The following is a 16,845-nucleotide window of genomic DNA, read 5'->3' on the forward strand; positions in this document are numbered from 1 at the left end:
TATTATAACAATTATTAATTACTAAAGTTGCAATTAAATAATAATTATGTAATTTATAATGGTACCTCAATTTTTTTGTAAATGTAGATTTTTTTTCTCTCTTAAAAATATGTCACATGGTCGGTTATATATCGCGTTTAATTTGTCCAGACAGACAAGTAACTAAGACGATTTTTAACTTGACTTTAGTCTTAACTATTAATTACATCAACTTTTTGTGGTCCAGAAAACGTCTAACTTCCTCCAAAACACGATATGGATTCACGATTGGTTGAAAATAGATTTTCCTCTAAAAATTATTTGTTAAAAAAGAAAATAAATAAAATAATTATAACAGATTTTTGATAAGTGTTCTTGTATTTATAAAATAAAGTGAATCAAAATGCAAAATAGCTTTAAGCGCCAATTCACAGTGTTCAATTTTCTTTCAGCTGTGAAAAGGAATTCTTTCAGAAAATTGTAAAAAATTCAAACCCAAGAAGAAAGTTAATCTTTGTAGAAAAGCAGATCTTCGTGAAATTTTTCGTCCTGTTTCCAACCAGTCGAGTGTGCTGGAAGTAGACAATGAAAAGTATATCGGAGTTCACGTGTTCTCGTTTCTTATATACTTTCGTTCGGCGTGTGCTTTTTTCTCCGACCGTATTTTCTTATATTTCTAAAATCGCGATAGTTTAGAATAAATTACGAGGTTTATTTTTTCTCCTCCTCCTCTTTTTCAACCACGAGTGATTTCTCTTATTTCTCCCTTATATTTTTAAGTGCCAGATATTTTTGCCAAATAAAGCAATTTGTACGTATATTTTTAGGGTCAAACTTATATATGTATGTTAAGAAAGTAAAAACACAATGATGAAAGACTTTTCATGGAAACCGACAGAAAATATGAACAAAAAGAAGAAGAAAAGCAAAAAAAAACTGTGTCAAATGGAAATTTACAGTAGGGTGAAAAATAGAGATTTTCCAAATAAGAAAATTCAAAAAATCCACTTGCATTTAAATGTCAGTAGATTACCTATACATTTGTCAGAAAATTGTAAAAATTTACATTTAGTTTTATTTTCTTTTAAAATATAGGATATTGATTTAAAAATAAGAAATTTTTTGTTAAAAATTTTAATATTTTAAAATTATTTATTAAGATTTGTTAATAATAATTTATACATAATCTAAATTTTGTTAAAATACATTTATGACTGAATTAATCTTTATGCTTTTCGTGTAATATTAATGAAGTTACGCCACAATTAATGTAATATAATATTTCCATAAAATAATAATTCATTATACGAGAACATAGCTAGTAAAAAGTCTTCCATGCATCTTAAATTTATAAAAATATCATTAATTTTTATAAATAAAGTATGAGAGAGAGGTACATCCTAAAAAAGTAATCTTCATTTTAGCGAATTCCTTGAAATTGAATACATATATTTTTCTCTTATATATTGTATCAAACAGTAGCCTTCACATAAAAGGTTTTTCCTCTCGCAATCAAACATTAATTAATAAATTTATTCACCTTTTTGGTTTAATGTTTTTTAACATCAGAACCTCAAAAAATTGTTTTATTTTATTATTAACCACCAAAAAATTGAATTATTCTACATTCAAGTGAAATACTTTTGCTTTGAGAGGAAATAATTTAAAGGATATTAAAAGAGGATTTTCCCTCTAAATATGGGATTACTTTTTTCTGGGTGTAAAACTGCAAAATAAATAAATAAAGCAAATGCCGATATCGAAACCAGATGTGTCCAGCATCATATACCTATATACACGTCGAATGCTGGACGCTTTTCCGCGAGAATTTCCTCAAATAAATTGAATTAGTCCATGAGCTTTAGATGTATGATGAAAATCTGACGACGAAATAAAAAATTGCAGAAAAATAGTAAAAATAGACCAAGTAGAATGATTGAAAAAAATTGGATAAAATTAGACAAAGTAAATTTCCAAGCACATCACCGTTTTAGGTACAAAAAGTTGATGGATTTATGGAACAATACGCGGGGTTGAATTCACAGTTGGTTTGTTCTCTATAGTTAATAAAAGAAGTTGACTTTTAATTTGTTATGTTATTCTTATGTGTACAGAGAAATCGTTCGGATATTACTAAGATTCGATGTTGATACGATTTTTATTCCAGACACACTGTTGATAATAATTTATTTTGCTCATTTACAATCAGTATAAATAGATATGAAAAATGTACTGTGCAAATGTACTTACTTTATAAACAAAGTTTTAACGTGTCGTATAATTACAATTAAATTCCTATAATTATGAAAAATTATTTAAATATTCAAATACTGATTTGAAATTTTTTTATTAATACAAGAATAAACCTATAACATAAAAATTTTTATTTTCCTTTTATTCTATAAATTTAAAGACATAACATTTTTTAAAATTTATCATTTTTTTTAATTTAACAGATGTAAATTTTTTAAAAATTAATTCACATTAATGATTTATTGACTAATAATGATAAAAGCTATATCTTACGACATATAGTTGAGAATATAATTATAATTGAATGCTTTGCGAAATATTTTTATCAATCCATTTATGACTGAACATTTAATTCAAATAAATATATTAATGAAATATTTTTGTTAATTGTAAAACATGAAGATCACTCCGAGTCAAAGAGTCATTCTTGGACTCCGAGTGATCGTTATCTTCATGTTTTTCAACAATTAAAGATGACCGAGTGATAATATAAATATTTATATATTTGTTAATGATTCAATAATTTAAATTCATGTTGTAATTATAGAAGGTAACTTTTTACTTTTGAAAAAATGATCAATCTCTTATAAAAGTTACATTTTCAATAATGAATTCATAGAAATATTGTTATAACTTTTTAATTTATATTCTCTCCAAATTTAAGCCAGTTAAATATAATTTATTTTGAAAACAAATTCAGTTAGGTACACTGAATTAAGAAGTAATATTTCTAATGCTTATTAAGTTAAAAATAACTTTATGGTTAATTGCAAATAACTGACGTTTCAGTAAATTTTATCTACTGATTAAATTATTCAAATTTGACTACTTTTAAATAATTTTTTGCTGCTAACCTGTAATTTTTAAACTTACGATTATTAATTTTTATCGACAAATAATTATTTTCTAATCGTTTTAAATTAAGCGAGATGAAAATAAATTTTTAGTAAAGAGAATCTTTATCGTTATAATTGAACTTCAATAAAATCAGTATCTTATTTTTTTCGAAATCTCGTAAAATTTTAGACAAATCTAATTTGTACACTTAATCTAAATTTAGCACCATAAATTAGCAATTAAAAAAGCACTAATAGCGATACGTTTTTAATTTTTTTTAGAATTTCTAGAAAAAATAGCAGTGTCTTAAGTGCGAAATTATGTTGAAATCTTAAACAGTGATAAGTAGGATTTGATTTTCTCTCGTGTATGCATAAAGGATACATAAATATGTTACCAATATGTAAGAGAGGATAAAGAAATGGAACGTTGAATTACACAGTCGCAAGTCATTAATTTTATTTATTTTGTGAACGATTCTCTGCGCTTATTAGGAATTTATGGTGATCACCATATAGAAAAGGCAGACCTTACTTTTGTGTCTTTCATATGTTGTAAAAGAGATGTTACGCAGACGAGGATGTCGATGATCGTCGAACATATTTTTCTTATTTATTAAAATTGATATTCACAACGAAATTAACCACAAAGATTGCTGCCTACAAGAACGAGGATCACTGGTAATATCCAGAAAGAGAATGAAAACGACACCAATGGTGGTCCAGAGTTGCATCCATCATTCTGACAGCAATACGTCCTCGTTCCCCACACCTCTGTAAAATTAGGAAAATTACATTTCAGTTTTACTTAAATCACTAATGTCTCCGACGGCTTTCGTCCGTCTACGTTTTTATTTCTTTATTTAAAGAAAAAATTAAATCGGAATGGAAAATTAACAGAAACATATCATGGTAAGTTGTAGTAAATATGCAAATGGAATTACAATAAGTTTTTCCAATATCGTAAGTTTTTTTCTTTTAAATCACAAAAAAAATTTCTTTCTCTGCATTAAGCTGATATTTCACTTCCCAATGGATCAATTTTATAGGGTGGTGCAAAATATAGGTAACATTAAACCGCACGAAACTGTTTGCATTTACCCCTAAATTATTAAACTATCCTAGAATTTATGGGTAAATAGAGAAGATTAGGCCAAAGACGTTAAGCGGGGCGAGAACGTTTTCTTAAATATTTATATAATTTTATGTCTCTTAAAATTTCTGTTTTTTATTGTTTAAACGTTTGCTTTAATTAAATTTAAATTCAATTATAAACACAAATTATAATAGAGAAAAAAATAAATAAGATATTTTAAAAAACGTCTTTGCCCCTCTTAACGCTTTTTCCTTCTCTCCCCTAGCAATTTTTTTTTACATTTGATTTTATTATTGATTATAACAATTAAATAAAAACAGATTTCGACAAAATCCTTCGTCAGACGAGAGTCAATACTATGTAGATGACAACCATATTTTGTTTGTTTGTTTTAGATCACCCAAACGTGAGATTTCATGTACACCGTTTAGGTACCTAAAAAACGACGGGCTTGCGCTTGAAGGAGTGCCACGACGGCAATTTTGAATATTTCGACTTAAATTTTTTTTTACAAATACTAGGATAAAGATGACGGTTTAATTTAATTTAATGTACCTTTTGAGTTGGCTTGACTCCCCTCCCTTTCACCCTTGAAGTACTTTTCTCTTTTACCATAGATTCCTGCAAATCAAGTATAAACAGCGACGTGCGTTTTTTTTATTTGCAAAGAGATAGCCCACGGTATAAAACCATTAAAGGGCACTACATAATAATACAAAATTGATAGAAGTACAGCATAGAAATAAGTATAGTATACAAAAGCAAAATCTTAAAATAATATTAAACGTTAAAATATCAGAAGTTATCTAATAGACATGATATATCCTAACAATGCTTTTTTGAAATTTGTTTGTGTTGTTATTTAAGTCGACAATTTGTTCAGAACGTGAAAACATTATGTTGATTATGTTACACATTGAATGAATTGGTGCTGTAAAGCCAATTGCAGATCTAGGCATAGGTAAAGAAAATGGTTGATGATAGCGTGAAGTTATTCTAGGTACTCTGAAATTTTTTTAATTCAAAAGGTTTGGACAAGAGATGTTATTATTAAGTAATTTAAATATAAAAATAGCTTGATCAATTAATCGTCGTTAAGCTAGAGTTAAGAAATTAAAATCATTACAAAGAGCAATATAATCTGAACCACGAAGTGGATATATTTGTGTCTTACGGAAAGTCAAATACTTCAAAAACCTTTTTTAGATTTATTCCAAAGCATCAATATATTCTAAAAAAATTGTATTCTATATAATTTGAGCATAAATAAATTTTGATAAAACTAATGCATTGAACAAAGTAACAAGGCAATTAAGGTTCTTGAGGCACTTAGAGTTTCGTATTAAACATCCTAGAGCTTTCGTTGCTTCAAATTCAACCATTTGAACGTGCAGATTAAAAGTTAATTTTGAATCAAAATGAACGCCAAGATCTAATATAGAATTAGATCTACTTAATTTTGTTTTGTTTAATAAATAGTCATACTCGATGGTAGATTTTAAGTATGGACCGTGCCTATACTATATTAACTTGATTTTTTTTCTGCGTACAAGCTGGATAAATATTTATAACACGGGAGTAGTAATGGTCGAGAGGCAATTCTTTAGGTATTGTAATGCGAACTCATGTATGCGTAGATCTGTATTTGTCCGTTAAGACTATGATAAAGTTCCACTCATCTTTTAACAGGAATGGGAACCTATATACTCGTAGTTATAGGTTCGATTATCTGACGGTCCGTTAAAGTTAAAGGCTCTGTTAAGCTGAGTTTAACAGCCTATGCGTTCCACCAACATGTTATAAGCCATGATTAGCTAAATGTATACTCTGTTCGCAATAACATTTACTTTCTCTAGTAGTTTTTGTTTGTTTGACCGTATTATATATTTTGTAGGATAATGAAAAGGCCTAGATACGGTTATTTTATATGATGTTTATTTTATAATCCCGACTAGTTTCGAACCATATGGTTCCTCATCAGGGGATGAACAATTTTACAGAAAATTATCCAAATATTGGACACATCATAAAAAGATTTCAAAAAGGATTAAAATATCTGAAAAAAATAATTAAAATTGTTTTAATTTTAATTTAAAAAGATTTTATGAGGTTATGTTTTAATTTGTGAAAAAAAATGAAAAAGTTTCTTACCCTTTAGAAGAACATTACAAGTATAGAAAAGGAAAAAAATTTTTTTACTTTCTCTATTGTGATTGGTCAATTCTAACGGAAAGTATACGTTTATTGGAGCTGTATAGCATTATCTTCACGAAGTCACCACGTGTTCGGTATCATAGCCCATACGTTTTGCAACGCTTTGTTTTATAAAAGTTTTATGTAATAAATTATATTGCAAAAATATATAAAATGACAGGAAAAAAGGTCACCGAATTGTTTTCCAGGCAAAAAGTCTTGTTTATCAGAATTGGTGACAGAGTATAAGAAATAATTGAAAACAAAGAAAGCGATGCAGTCAACATCAAAATGAAAAATGAAACATGGATAAAAATTACTCAAGAAGTTAATAGTCATGGTAGTGCAATTTACCGTGGCATTAAAAGTTTAAAAATTCTGTGGTAAATTTTAAAACGCGGTACACGCAAACATTTTGCAAACTTAAAAAACAGGTTCGTCTAACAGGTAAGACAAAATCAATCATTCTTATTACAAATTATTGTAAATAAGTTGAAGTTTTTACATTAAATAAATAATTATTTTTTGAATACTTAATGTAATTCAAAATTATGAATATACAATTTACGAAATTTTGTAGGAGGCGGACGAATTGAAAATGACTTTACTGGACAGGACGCTGCAATGTTTGAATGCATCAAACCGATCATTGAAGCAACGGTAACGAGTTTACCATATCCGTTCGATAGCGATTACATTGCAGTAAAAAAATTAATAATATTCTATTCTAATAAAATATATAATAATTAACGTTATTAAAAAACAATTAAAAGTTATATTGTCTATCAATAAAAATTTCCTTCGTAGAAGTAGATGACGCAGATTATACGAATCTTTTAAATAAAGCGTGTACAAGTGTAATTTCAAAACATCAGAAAAGTATAGAACAACCCAACCTACTTTTCGGGATCGACGTAAGAAATGTATTAAAGTTGTAATAGTTATTTTCGTAACAAGGGCGCAAAATAGGTGATTGCGACGATGGCGAAATGAAGGGACCGAGGGGACACAATTTCGCGCCCGAGGCGAAGCCGAGGGAGCGAAAGTGTCCCCGAGGTCCCGAAATTTCGCCAAAGTCGTAATCACCTTTGCGCCCATGATGCGAACATAATTTTTTGTCCTAACTGCATGGAAAGTATGGCATTGAGGGCACGCACGATTAAACTCTCATATTAGTTAAAAATTAAGCTCTATATAAACATTATATCGAATGAAGTCTCTAATGATAGAAGTTTTAAAATAGAAATAAAAAACAATGTATTCTGGAAACATAGTATTTATTTAGAACGTAGTAATTAATAATTGAACAAAACTGAAACAGGAACTTTTAAAATTGACAATTTTGATAAACGAAATGGAAACAAAACCAAATATCTCATTATTTTTTTTAGAGAAAAAAAAAATTGCAAATTTTTATAGACAAAATAAAACAAGTTGAAAATGTTTGCAGTTTTATAGTCAACATAAAAAGAAAGACGAAAATGTCGCATTTTAATGAAGAAAATCAAATACTTTACCGCCCGCTGACGTCATACAAGCGGGCGCAAAATACTTTTCCGCCCGCTTCCTCCACTCCCGGGCGTAATGTGTTACTTTGCGCCCGCCTTAAGTGCCCGAAATGACATACTTTTCGTGCAGGTAGGACAAAAAATATATTACATTAGAGTGAAAAATACTTCTCTGTCGCGTGTAATAATTCATATTCTATTTCTTCTGGTAAATAAGAAATGCAGAGTTTTGTTAAACGAATCCTAATGTAAATGTTTTTATCATAAAATTGTTTCTATTTAAAAAAATGCTTTCCCTTCTACGAATGTTAAAGAAAATTTCTTCTTCTATTTCCTCACTATCTGAATCTGTCAATAAATTGCTCAAGACATCCATTTTTCTGGCAAAGAGAATTACACTTGTCTGTCACTTTCAAAACACTTTTTACGTTAGGGCACATTAACCGACCTCTTGTGGCCGGTTAGAGTTATCATCGGTTAAATCAAGATAACGTTCCGTTAAAAGTTGGTGAAACGCAAGTAGAAATTTGACGGTCTGTTAATGTCTTAATCGAGGTTTATGGAACCGGACTATATAAATAAAGTCATCCCTGCTAAAATGTACCTAAAACTTCTTTGTAGTGTAAAAGATCAAATACAAATCTACGCATACATGAGTTCGTATTATTACACCTTGCCAGTGGCCAAAAAACATTTACGTTTGAAGAAGATTTCTAAAACGTTTCATGTCTGCCAAAGTAACATTAAAGATCGTTGGGGAAAGAATAGATTATACGTGGTATAATCCAGGTTATATTAATATTTAGGGTCCGTCCATAAATTACGTAATACATTTTTTGGGGAAATTTAACCCTTCTTGTAAGATATTTTACATACATTAGCGCCATTTTTTCTATTGTTCGTAAGGAGTTTCTGACCCCTCTTCCCTCCTAAATGTCTTACATAATTTATGGACGGCTCCTTAGTATTATTATATTATATAAATATTAATAAGATTATATTCAGTATGATCTTATTTTCTATAATCCTATTTGTATAATCCATTTTTGTCTGTGATTTAATGTTCTTGAAATATGTTCTTTAACGTTCTTCTTCTTCTTTTAAAATGTTAATTTGGTAGACATGAAACGTTTCACAAAAGTTTTTCGAACATGAATATATTTTTCACTTACGGGGTTGAGACTTGCCTCTCGTCTATTACCACTCTTGTAAACGAGACATTTATCAAGCTTGTGAGTGGGAAAAATAATTCCGATAACATTTATAAAAAATTTATTTCCGACATAATATTATGTACTACATTTTCATTAAAAATTACTTTATTCACCATTTCAAATTTCAGTTACCTAGAGGCATGTGTTAATATTGTTCAAACTTTCAGGAAAAATTTTTATTAATGCGTTGAATAATTTTGTGGGTTGTAACCAAAGATTTATAAACTTTGACAAAATAATTTTCTCTATAATAAAGTCAACATTTTTTTGCGATAGTCGTTGTAAATACCGCCAATTGGAGAGTTGAGGTGAGGGCGATGCTGATTAGTGGGATATAGTACTGGTTTAGGGGGGTACATTTTAGTTGGGCGATAAAATTGTTCCGCGCTCGTAAATTGGCCTAACTTTTCGATATCGTCCTGTGTACTTATTAATCATACTCGCCATATCTCTGCGTATCGTCGACAGCCAGAGATAATTTTATTTTAATTTTAAATTTATTATATAATGTTTTATTTTTTGGGATGTTTTTTATTTGTTTTTTTTATTTTGTAGAAATAAATAAACAAGAGTGGCGATTTTAAAGTATGCATATCGAAATTTGGGAACAGCGTGCGAGGCAGTTTATCCGATTCACAGTGGTCGGAGAGACACTATTTTATGCGTAAAATGGTAATTTTCAAATTGCGATAAATTAAACTGGATAAAGCGATTCTTACTCATAAGTGTCTCTAGACTTCAGAACTGATCGATATTTACAATGTAATTGATTGTAGAAGGCGATACATATGTTCAAATCACGAATGCATTTTATAAGTGACATTTTCTACCTTTTATAAAATAAGTTTTCTTACCAAGTTCTTTTATTCAAGGAGTCAATATTTAAAATAGAATTTTTGAAAACCTAGAATGTTATAATATTTTAAAAGAAAATTGAAAATGTTCCCCTACAGAAAAAATGTTGTATGATTCTTGAGCAATATTTAAAGTAAGTTATTCTTATTTATCTCATTTATTTCGCAAAGGTATTACTGTATATATACAATTTTTGCATTTTATAACATAAGTTTAGTTTAAATGCTCTATACTAGACATACATTGAAGGATATATTCATTTGGCACATCTGTAATTAAGGTCAATAAATTTATTTCTTTTATGTCGGACTTAATGCGCATGAGCAATGTGGTTTTTTTATTTATTAGACTATATTTTTTCTTTTATTTGTAATGCAGTTAACTACTCTTAATGAAGATGCGCGAAAAGTTTTACATGCTAGAGTTAAAACCTTTGTATCATTATTGCAGCAGAAATGGGAAAATTGTCAAAGGAAAGCCGACCGTTTCTTATAGCAAAATGAATTGTGGGTATCAACCTATTTTCCCGAAAAAATTTTCTAGAAAGATCTTTTCACGAAAGGTAAATTTCCCGAAATTAAAAAATGTCGAATACAATTTCCCGAAGATTTTTTTGACGAAAAGTATTGTTCACGAAAAACAAATTTTCTATTTTTTCTTCATAACACTTAATTTTTATTTCATCGTACTTTCGAAGAATTATAGAGCAGCGTTATGAGCAATTGCACGCACATAATCTAATTCATATTTTTCTTTTATGTACTCATTATACTCCAATGTAATTGCTCTTAGCCGTGTTTGAAATTCTATCAACTTTTTCTTAGGTTATGCTTTGACTCTTCTTCACAAACATGTTGATGGCCTGATTTGTTTAGACCTTTTGAAACTATAAGTTCTTCTGCACTATTGAAGCAATTGATAGCCGTTGCAGTACACTCACTTTTACGAACATTCTTACAATCCCAATAGGTTTTTCCCATTGCTGCTCTAGACTCCAAATAAATAAAATCGGTCACATTTAATTCACTGTTCATATACCTTATAGAATAAATATTTTTGTTTAATAGGTTGTGGACGACCAAATATAGAATTTAATTTTTTGTCTGAAAGAGCTAAGTGTTAGCGTACAGCCAACTTAAGAAAAGATAATTATTCGGAAGTGTCAATGCAGCTGCTATATCAGAAGGTAACATTGCTCTATCAAAATTTATTAAAAAGATGTTGTAGTTGATGTACAATCACTGCTAAATAAAACCACTGAAAGATTACTTATTGTGCAAGAACAAGTTCTGCAAACACTTTCACCGAGTGAATGGACTAAGTTAACCCTTATTTATAAATGGGGTTTTGATGGTTCGTCTGGCCAGGCAAGTTACAATTTAAAAATAATGATCCAAATCTAGAAGATTGAGTAATATTTATGACTTCTTGTGTCCCTTTGCAAATGTATACTTTTTCCGAAAACTTGCAAAAGAAAATAATTATATGATAAAATCCAAGGCCGTCATCACCGCAAGGTTTTGTCGACCTCTTGAGTTTTCTTTTGAAAATGAAACTGCGACTCTACTAGTAAAAGTAAAAATGTTTTTCGAAAATCAAATAAAATTGCTTCAAGCGTACGAAACAAGGGTATCAAAGCATTTGTGTACGTTCTTCGATTAATGATGATAGATGGTAATGCTTACAACCACATTACAGATACAAAGCAGACCCAATAAGGTGTAATATTTGCAACGCACTTCAATTTCAAATGAATAATTTAACAGAAATAGCTAAAGTACGAATTATTTCTTAAGCTTTGGAGTATGAAATATCTTCATTACATATGTAGATAAGGCCCATGTGGATAAGGCCCATTCTATGAAAACCGTCCCATGGAAATTCCACGTGGAATTTCTATATGCACTTTTGTATTAATCTATAAATATAAAGCAGAAGGCAATGCTTTTTCATTTTGAGAATCTTTCTTCATTTTTGGTCAGCCAAAAATTGTACAACTTATTAGAGCCTTATATGTAAAAAGAAGCAGCATAATTGCTCTGGCAAGAGTGGTAGGAGATTTTGCTTTTTATTCAAAATCTATTCGATTACTTTTATTAATAAAGACACCAGTTCCAATGACTAACTCAACTGCCTATAGAAATTCAAATAAAAATTATTTTAATATATAAATAAACGAATATTTCTGTAAAATTTTAAGATTATTTGAAGCTTGTTTACTGCTTAAATCCTATTAAATCTGTCTTATTAACATGTTATAATAAAACAGATTTAATAGGTTGAAAATAGAAAAAATGAAAAAAATTTTAATTAACTTATTAACTAAGAAGTTTTTAAAAAAATGTTAGGTAATTTTCATTAAAAATTAAGTAAAAAGAAGTACTTTCTGACATATGTAAAACTATAAGAAGTGATGTTTATACCTCTTTGTTATAATATTCTTTTGAGCTGACTTTCATCATTCACATATCCTCTTGGTTAACTTTGTCTATCGGTTCACTGCTATTCGTATTACTTATCTTGAGTTAGATTAGAGTCTTCAAAGCTTTTTTCGATCTCTATTACTTGTGTCTCATCACTGCTTGGAAAAAAAGGATAATTAAATTTAAATTGAGAAGAGTAAAACTTGAAAAAATTGACACTCCTCAGTTTAAGTTTTAAACAGAAGACTGTCAACTTTTTCAAGCTTTACACTTCTTCGGGTAATTTTAATTATCCTTTTTTCTCCGTGTGTTTACTCGTCTTCTTTTAATATATTTTGTAGGTTCGGTTTGTTTAAATGGATTTGATCTGTTTATCCAATTTGATAAGTTCTACCGGTTTTTTCGGTAAGGTTATTTTCTGTCAGTGTAATTAAATCATTTAATTCTATTGGTTTATCTGTTGTTTCTTCCAGTTGTTAGATTCTTCTGATATTTTCGAATCGGATGAATAATTTCTTTTTAATAAAGTAAAATTCTGTTGTAAGGATATTTAAATAAATTTAATAATTTTTTATTATTTAATTAATTAAAAAAATAATAATAATAATTTATTAAATAAATTTAAATAAAAATTCGGTACATTTAATGACTTTAAACGTTGTCCTAGACGTTGCTCGGTGCTTTTCTGCTAGAGGGGCTATAGGTGTCTCTTATTCAGGTGATGTCACCTGCCTGATGCCTCTCATGGGATCTCAGAGATCTCAAACCGTGGGTTTACTTGAGAACTGCAATATTAATACTTTTTGGGAAGTCTGAAGTCACTTCCCAGTAAACACAAATAACATGCGCATAACAATTATAGAACCATTCTATGCAAATGTCAGCTTACAGGTTTACCCTCTTACTGATGCACAATAGTTCTATAACAGTTATATACCAGTAACAGGTTACACCTATAAGCTGACATTTGCATATAATTGTTCCATAATTGTTATGCGCATGTTATTTGTGTTTACTGGGATGATTCCCTCACTGTATATATCGTACGTAGATGGTAGGATCCGGCAGTTAACAAACCGCGGGCAATTAGTAAAATGACTCATTTTTGAAATAAATCAAACTCGTGGTTATATCAACGGCCTAAGCAGTTTCGTCAAATTTTTTTCTTTAAAAAACTAAAACTTTTGTTTTACAAATTTTGTTTGTAAATAGCAAATTTTACAATTATCAGAAAGGAATATAAGAGTAAAAAAACATTAAGAGAAATTCACTCTGTTACAACTATATTTTGAAACAATGTCAACTTTACAAATTCGCGGTACCTGTAATGTAAAAAGGAGTTTAATTTGTATCCTTTGCTTACAACTTTCAAAAAGTTTCTGACTTTTTTTAGGAAAGATTTGAAGTGGTGAGGATTGTGAGTGAAAGAAATGTGCCAAATTTGGAAGAGGGGGATTAATTTTTCTAGGATTAGTTACTTAAAGAAAAAACCCAAAAAGGTGGAGTTATTCAAAATTTGAAAGGTTTGAGTGTATCTCAGAGCAATTATACAATGACGAGTTATTGTTACTCTCAAACAATTACCTTAATTCTAAGAAGATAGGTGATCCTTGCTTGATCAAATAAAACATATTTATGCCAGCTATTTCTAAATTACCAGTTGACAATTTAGAAGAGCAAAATTACGGTTTTTAGAAAAATACAATTATCAAAATTATTTTTTTTAAATTTCGGGAAATGAATAATATTAAGTAAAGGATAATCCAAAAATTTATTTTAGTGTTGTAAATTTGAAAAATTTTATAAAATTAAAAAATTAAATTAAAAAATATTTCGAAGCAATATTAACACAAGGAAAATATAATTAATATTGATCTATTTGTAAAGTTTAATAAAAAGAATTAGCAAAACCACGTAGAAAACTTCTCGGAGTCTCCTGGGAATTTTTTCCAGAATAATTCCGGGAGTAATTCTTGGTGTTTTTGTATATGTTTGTAGAAAATCACTTGAGAACGCCTAAAAACCAAGTTAGTCGCAAAGTCATAAAGTGTCTACCCGGAATGTGGATAATTTTATTTAACTTCTTTAGCGAGGTTAACCTATTTGACAAAAATGGATTTTCATAATGTCACGAAGTGTTAAACCGGTACTAGATGTAGCTTATGTTAATCTTCTTCACAGAATTTAACTTGATCATTTTTCTCGAGAGGAAATTAAATCAGGTTAATTAATTAACCTAGCAATATTTCTGTAATTAGTCGGAATTGAGTAAAATAAACAGAAATATTTTGTAATTATTGTAATTATAGTGTAATAACGATAGGTAATGGTACATTATCTAAACCAGTAAATTCCCCTTGATTTTCCTATATTTTAATATTAAATAAAAATATTTTTTCTCATAAACTTTATGAAGAATTATAAGTTAAATCTTTTGACTATTTTCTTAAATAATAATTACAAATTAATATTAGAAAAATTATTTTTTTTTATTTAGAAACTATTTTTCAAAAGTATTTAATACATAAGCAGTTTTAAGAGCATAATATAAATGAAAAAAACAATTTTATGTCAGTAAAAAAATATCTTATTCCTATTTGAAAAATTATAATTTTAATTAGAAATATTTTAATAGTACGGCTTTATTTTACCAATCATTAAAAATTAAAAACCAAAGACTTTTAAGAAAGTAGATAATAATGGTAATATTAATACAAAATGATTTGTTCATAGAAAAGTTTTTAGAAGAAATAAATCATGTGAAAAACTAAATTCTGAAAGATTTAATACTTCAATTCTCTATGGTAATAGAGGCGACAATAACGTTGTTCGAATTAAATGCAGATTGTGGGAGAGACCGTCCACTAGAACGATTAAACCATGAGAAATGCTTTAGTGAAAACTTTTTTTTCATTTTCTACTTTTCCTTTTACCCGAACTCGTCAAGTGAGCAGTATAGCTATGCGGGTGAGATGCAATCAGAAGTCGATGACGTGCATTCAGAATTATACTAGCTTAGTAACAAAATTCCATACGTTGGCAATTTCATTCTATTTTAATATAAAACTTGAATAAAAATTTATAAAAAAAATACGATTATTTTGCTGTGTATCTGTAACTAGATGAAAATTTTTAATACATTAGTTTAATTTTAATAATATAAAAATTGTTATGTTAATCCATTTAAATATATTTTAAGAAAACTAGAAGTGTACTAAAATTACATGAATATACTTATTAATTCCTATAATAAATTTCAAAAGAAGTTTTATGTTTAAAATTTTTATTTGAAAAATTGCAAGTCTTCAAGCATTGAACATTATAAAAAATTTAAGATTTTACTTTAGTCACTTAAACAAAAATAGTTCTTTTTATTAGGAATTTTTCTTTTAAAGATATAACGCATTAATTTTTGAATTTTTAAATTGACGTTTGTTTTCAATTTAAGGGGGAACCCTAGGTATTGTTAAGTTACATAAAAATTTGAGTCACACACATACAGATTATAATTTAATTAAAACAATTAATTGATTTAATTTGATTGAATTGAAAAGTAATAAGAAAAATTTAATTTCAAAGAAAATGGCTAAATACCAATATTAATATTTAATGATAAAGTAAAACTAATGCCAATTTTATTAAATAAGAACTTTTAGCAATAAAAAGCCTGTACAGTAAATATTGTGGAATTTAAAATTTGTAAGTAAAGTTAAAAGCCAATATGGGGTTGTCGCATAGGGGGTGGAGCCCCCCTAGTAAATATACATGTATGTACGTTCTCGATAAACTTGAAGTGCTAACCAATGTCTCATTGTCAGCACTATTTATACAACTTGATGATTCCAAATTACGAACTTCCATCGTCAGGCTTTTCCAATTATACCACCCTTCAATGATTACTATTGGTTTAGATAATCAACTGAAAATCGTTACTTTAAATCATTCATGTGTTATTTTAAAAATCTGATAGAATTTATATTCATCACGAATCACACTTCAAACATTTTGTTTTATTTTATTAATTTAATTAATATATATTTATATATCGCAATTTTTACCAAGAAAAATGGATATTCAAAAGTAGATATTGAAAAGAATATATTAACATTTCACATCAAGATATTTACTTTAAATATTTGTGTAATGTACAATAAAAAATTAAACTTTAACTTCTAGATAAAAAGTGTACGAAACGATATAGAAAATTAATTATACCAACCTGAATTTAAATTCATATAGAGTAAGTAGGGAGAACGAGACAATAGACACAGACAATTCATTCCCTTCAATTTTACTGACTGACAGACTTAGATCAGTTTTCCAAGTTAAAAAAGATAAAAATACATTTAGAGAAAATGGTTTAATTGGAATGAATTTACTGTACGATTAAAAATTTTAGCTTGACTTAGAAAAATGTATTTTAAACCTATGACCTAAAATGCTTTAACTAAATTAACAGAGTATTCTATTATATCGACAGACGACCAA

General features: G+C 28.3%; 1 protein-coding gene and 1 long non-coding RNA gene across 2 annotated transcripts in view; both read right to left on the minus strand.

Annotated features, from left to right (window-relative positions):
* Positions 1-3,099: 3,099 nt before the first annotated feature.
* The window catches only part of LOC122498771, a 146,433-nt gene continuing 132,687 nt past the window's right edge, over positions 3,100-16,845 (minus strand). The window contains exon 4 of the mRNA XM_043606681.1: positions 3,100-3,842. Within this exon, the coding sequence (XP_043462616.1) occupies positions 3,709-3,842 (134 nt within the window). The 3' untranslated portion in view covers positions 3,100-3,708. The remainder of the gene's footprint in view (positions 3,843-16,845) is intronic.
* Positions 6,058-6,359, minus strand: LOC122498772. Its single transcript, XR_006301256.1, has 2 exons — positions 6,316-6,359; positions 6,058-6,220 (listed from the first exon to the last, which is right to left on the minus strand). It is a non-coding gene; the product is annotated as an uncharacterized LOC122498772 (long non-coding RNA).

This window comes from Leptopilina heterotoma, unplaced genomic scaffold (genome assembly GCF_015476425.1).
Source record: "Leptopilina heterotoma isolate Lh14 unplaced genomic scaffold, ASM1547642v1 Lhet_16, whole genome shotgun sequence".
NCBI classification, from domain to species: Eukaryota; Metazoa; Arthropoda; class Insecta; order Hymenoptera; family Figitidae; genus Leptopilina; species Leptopilina heterotoma.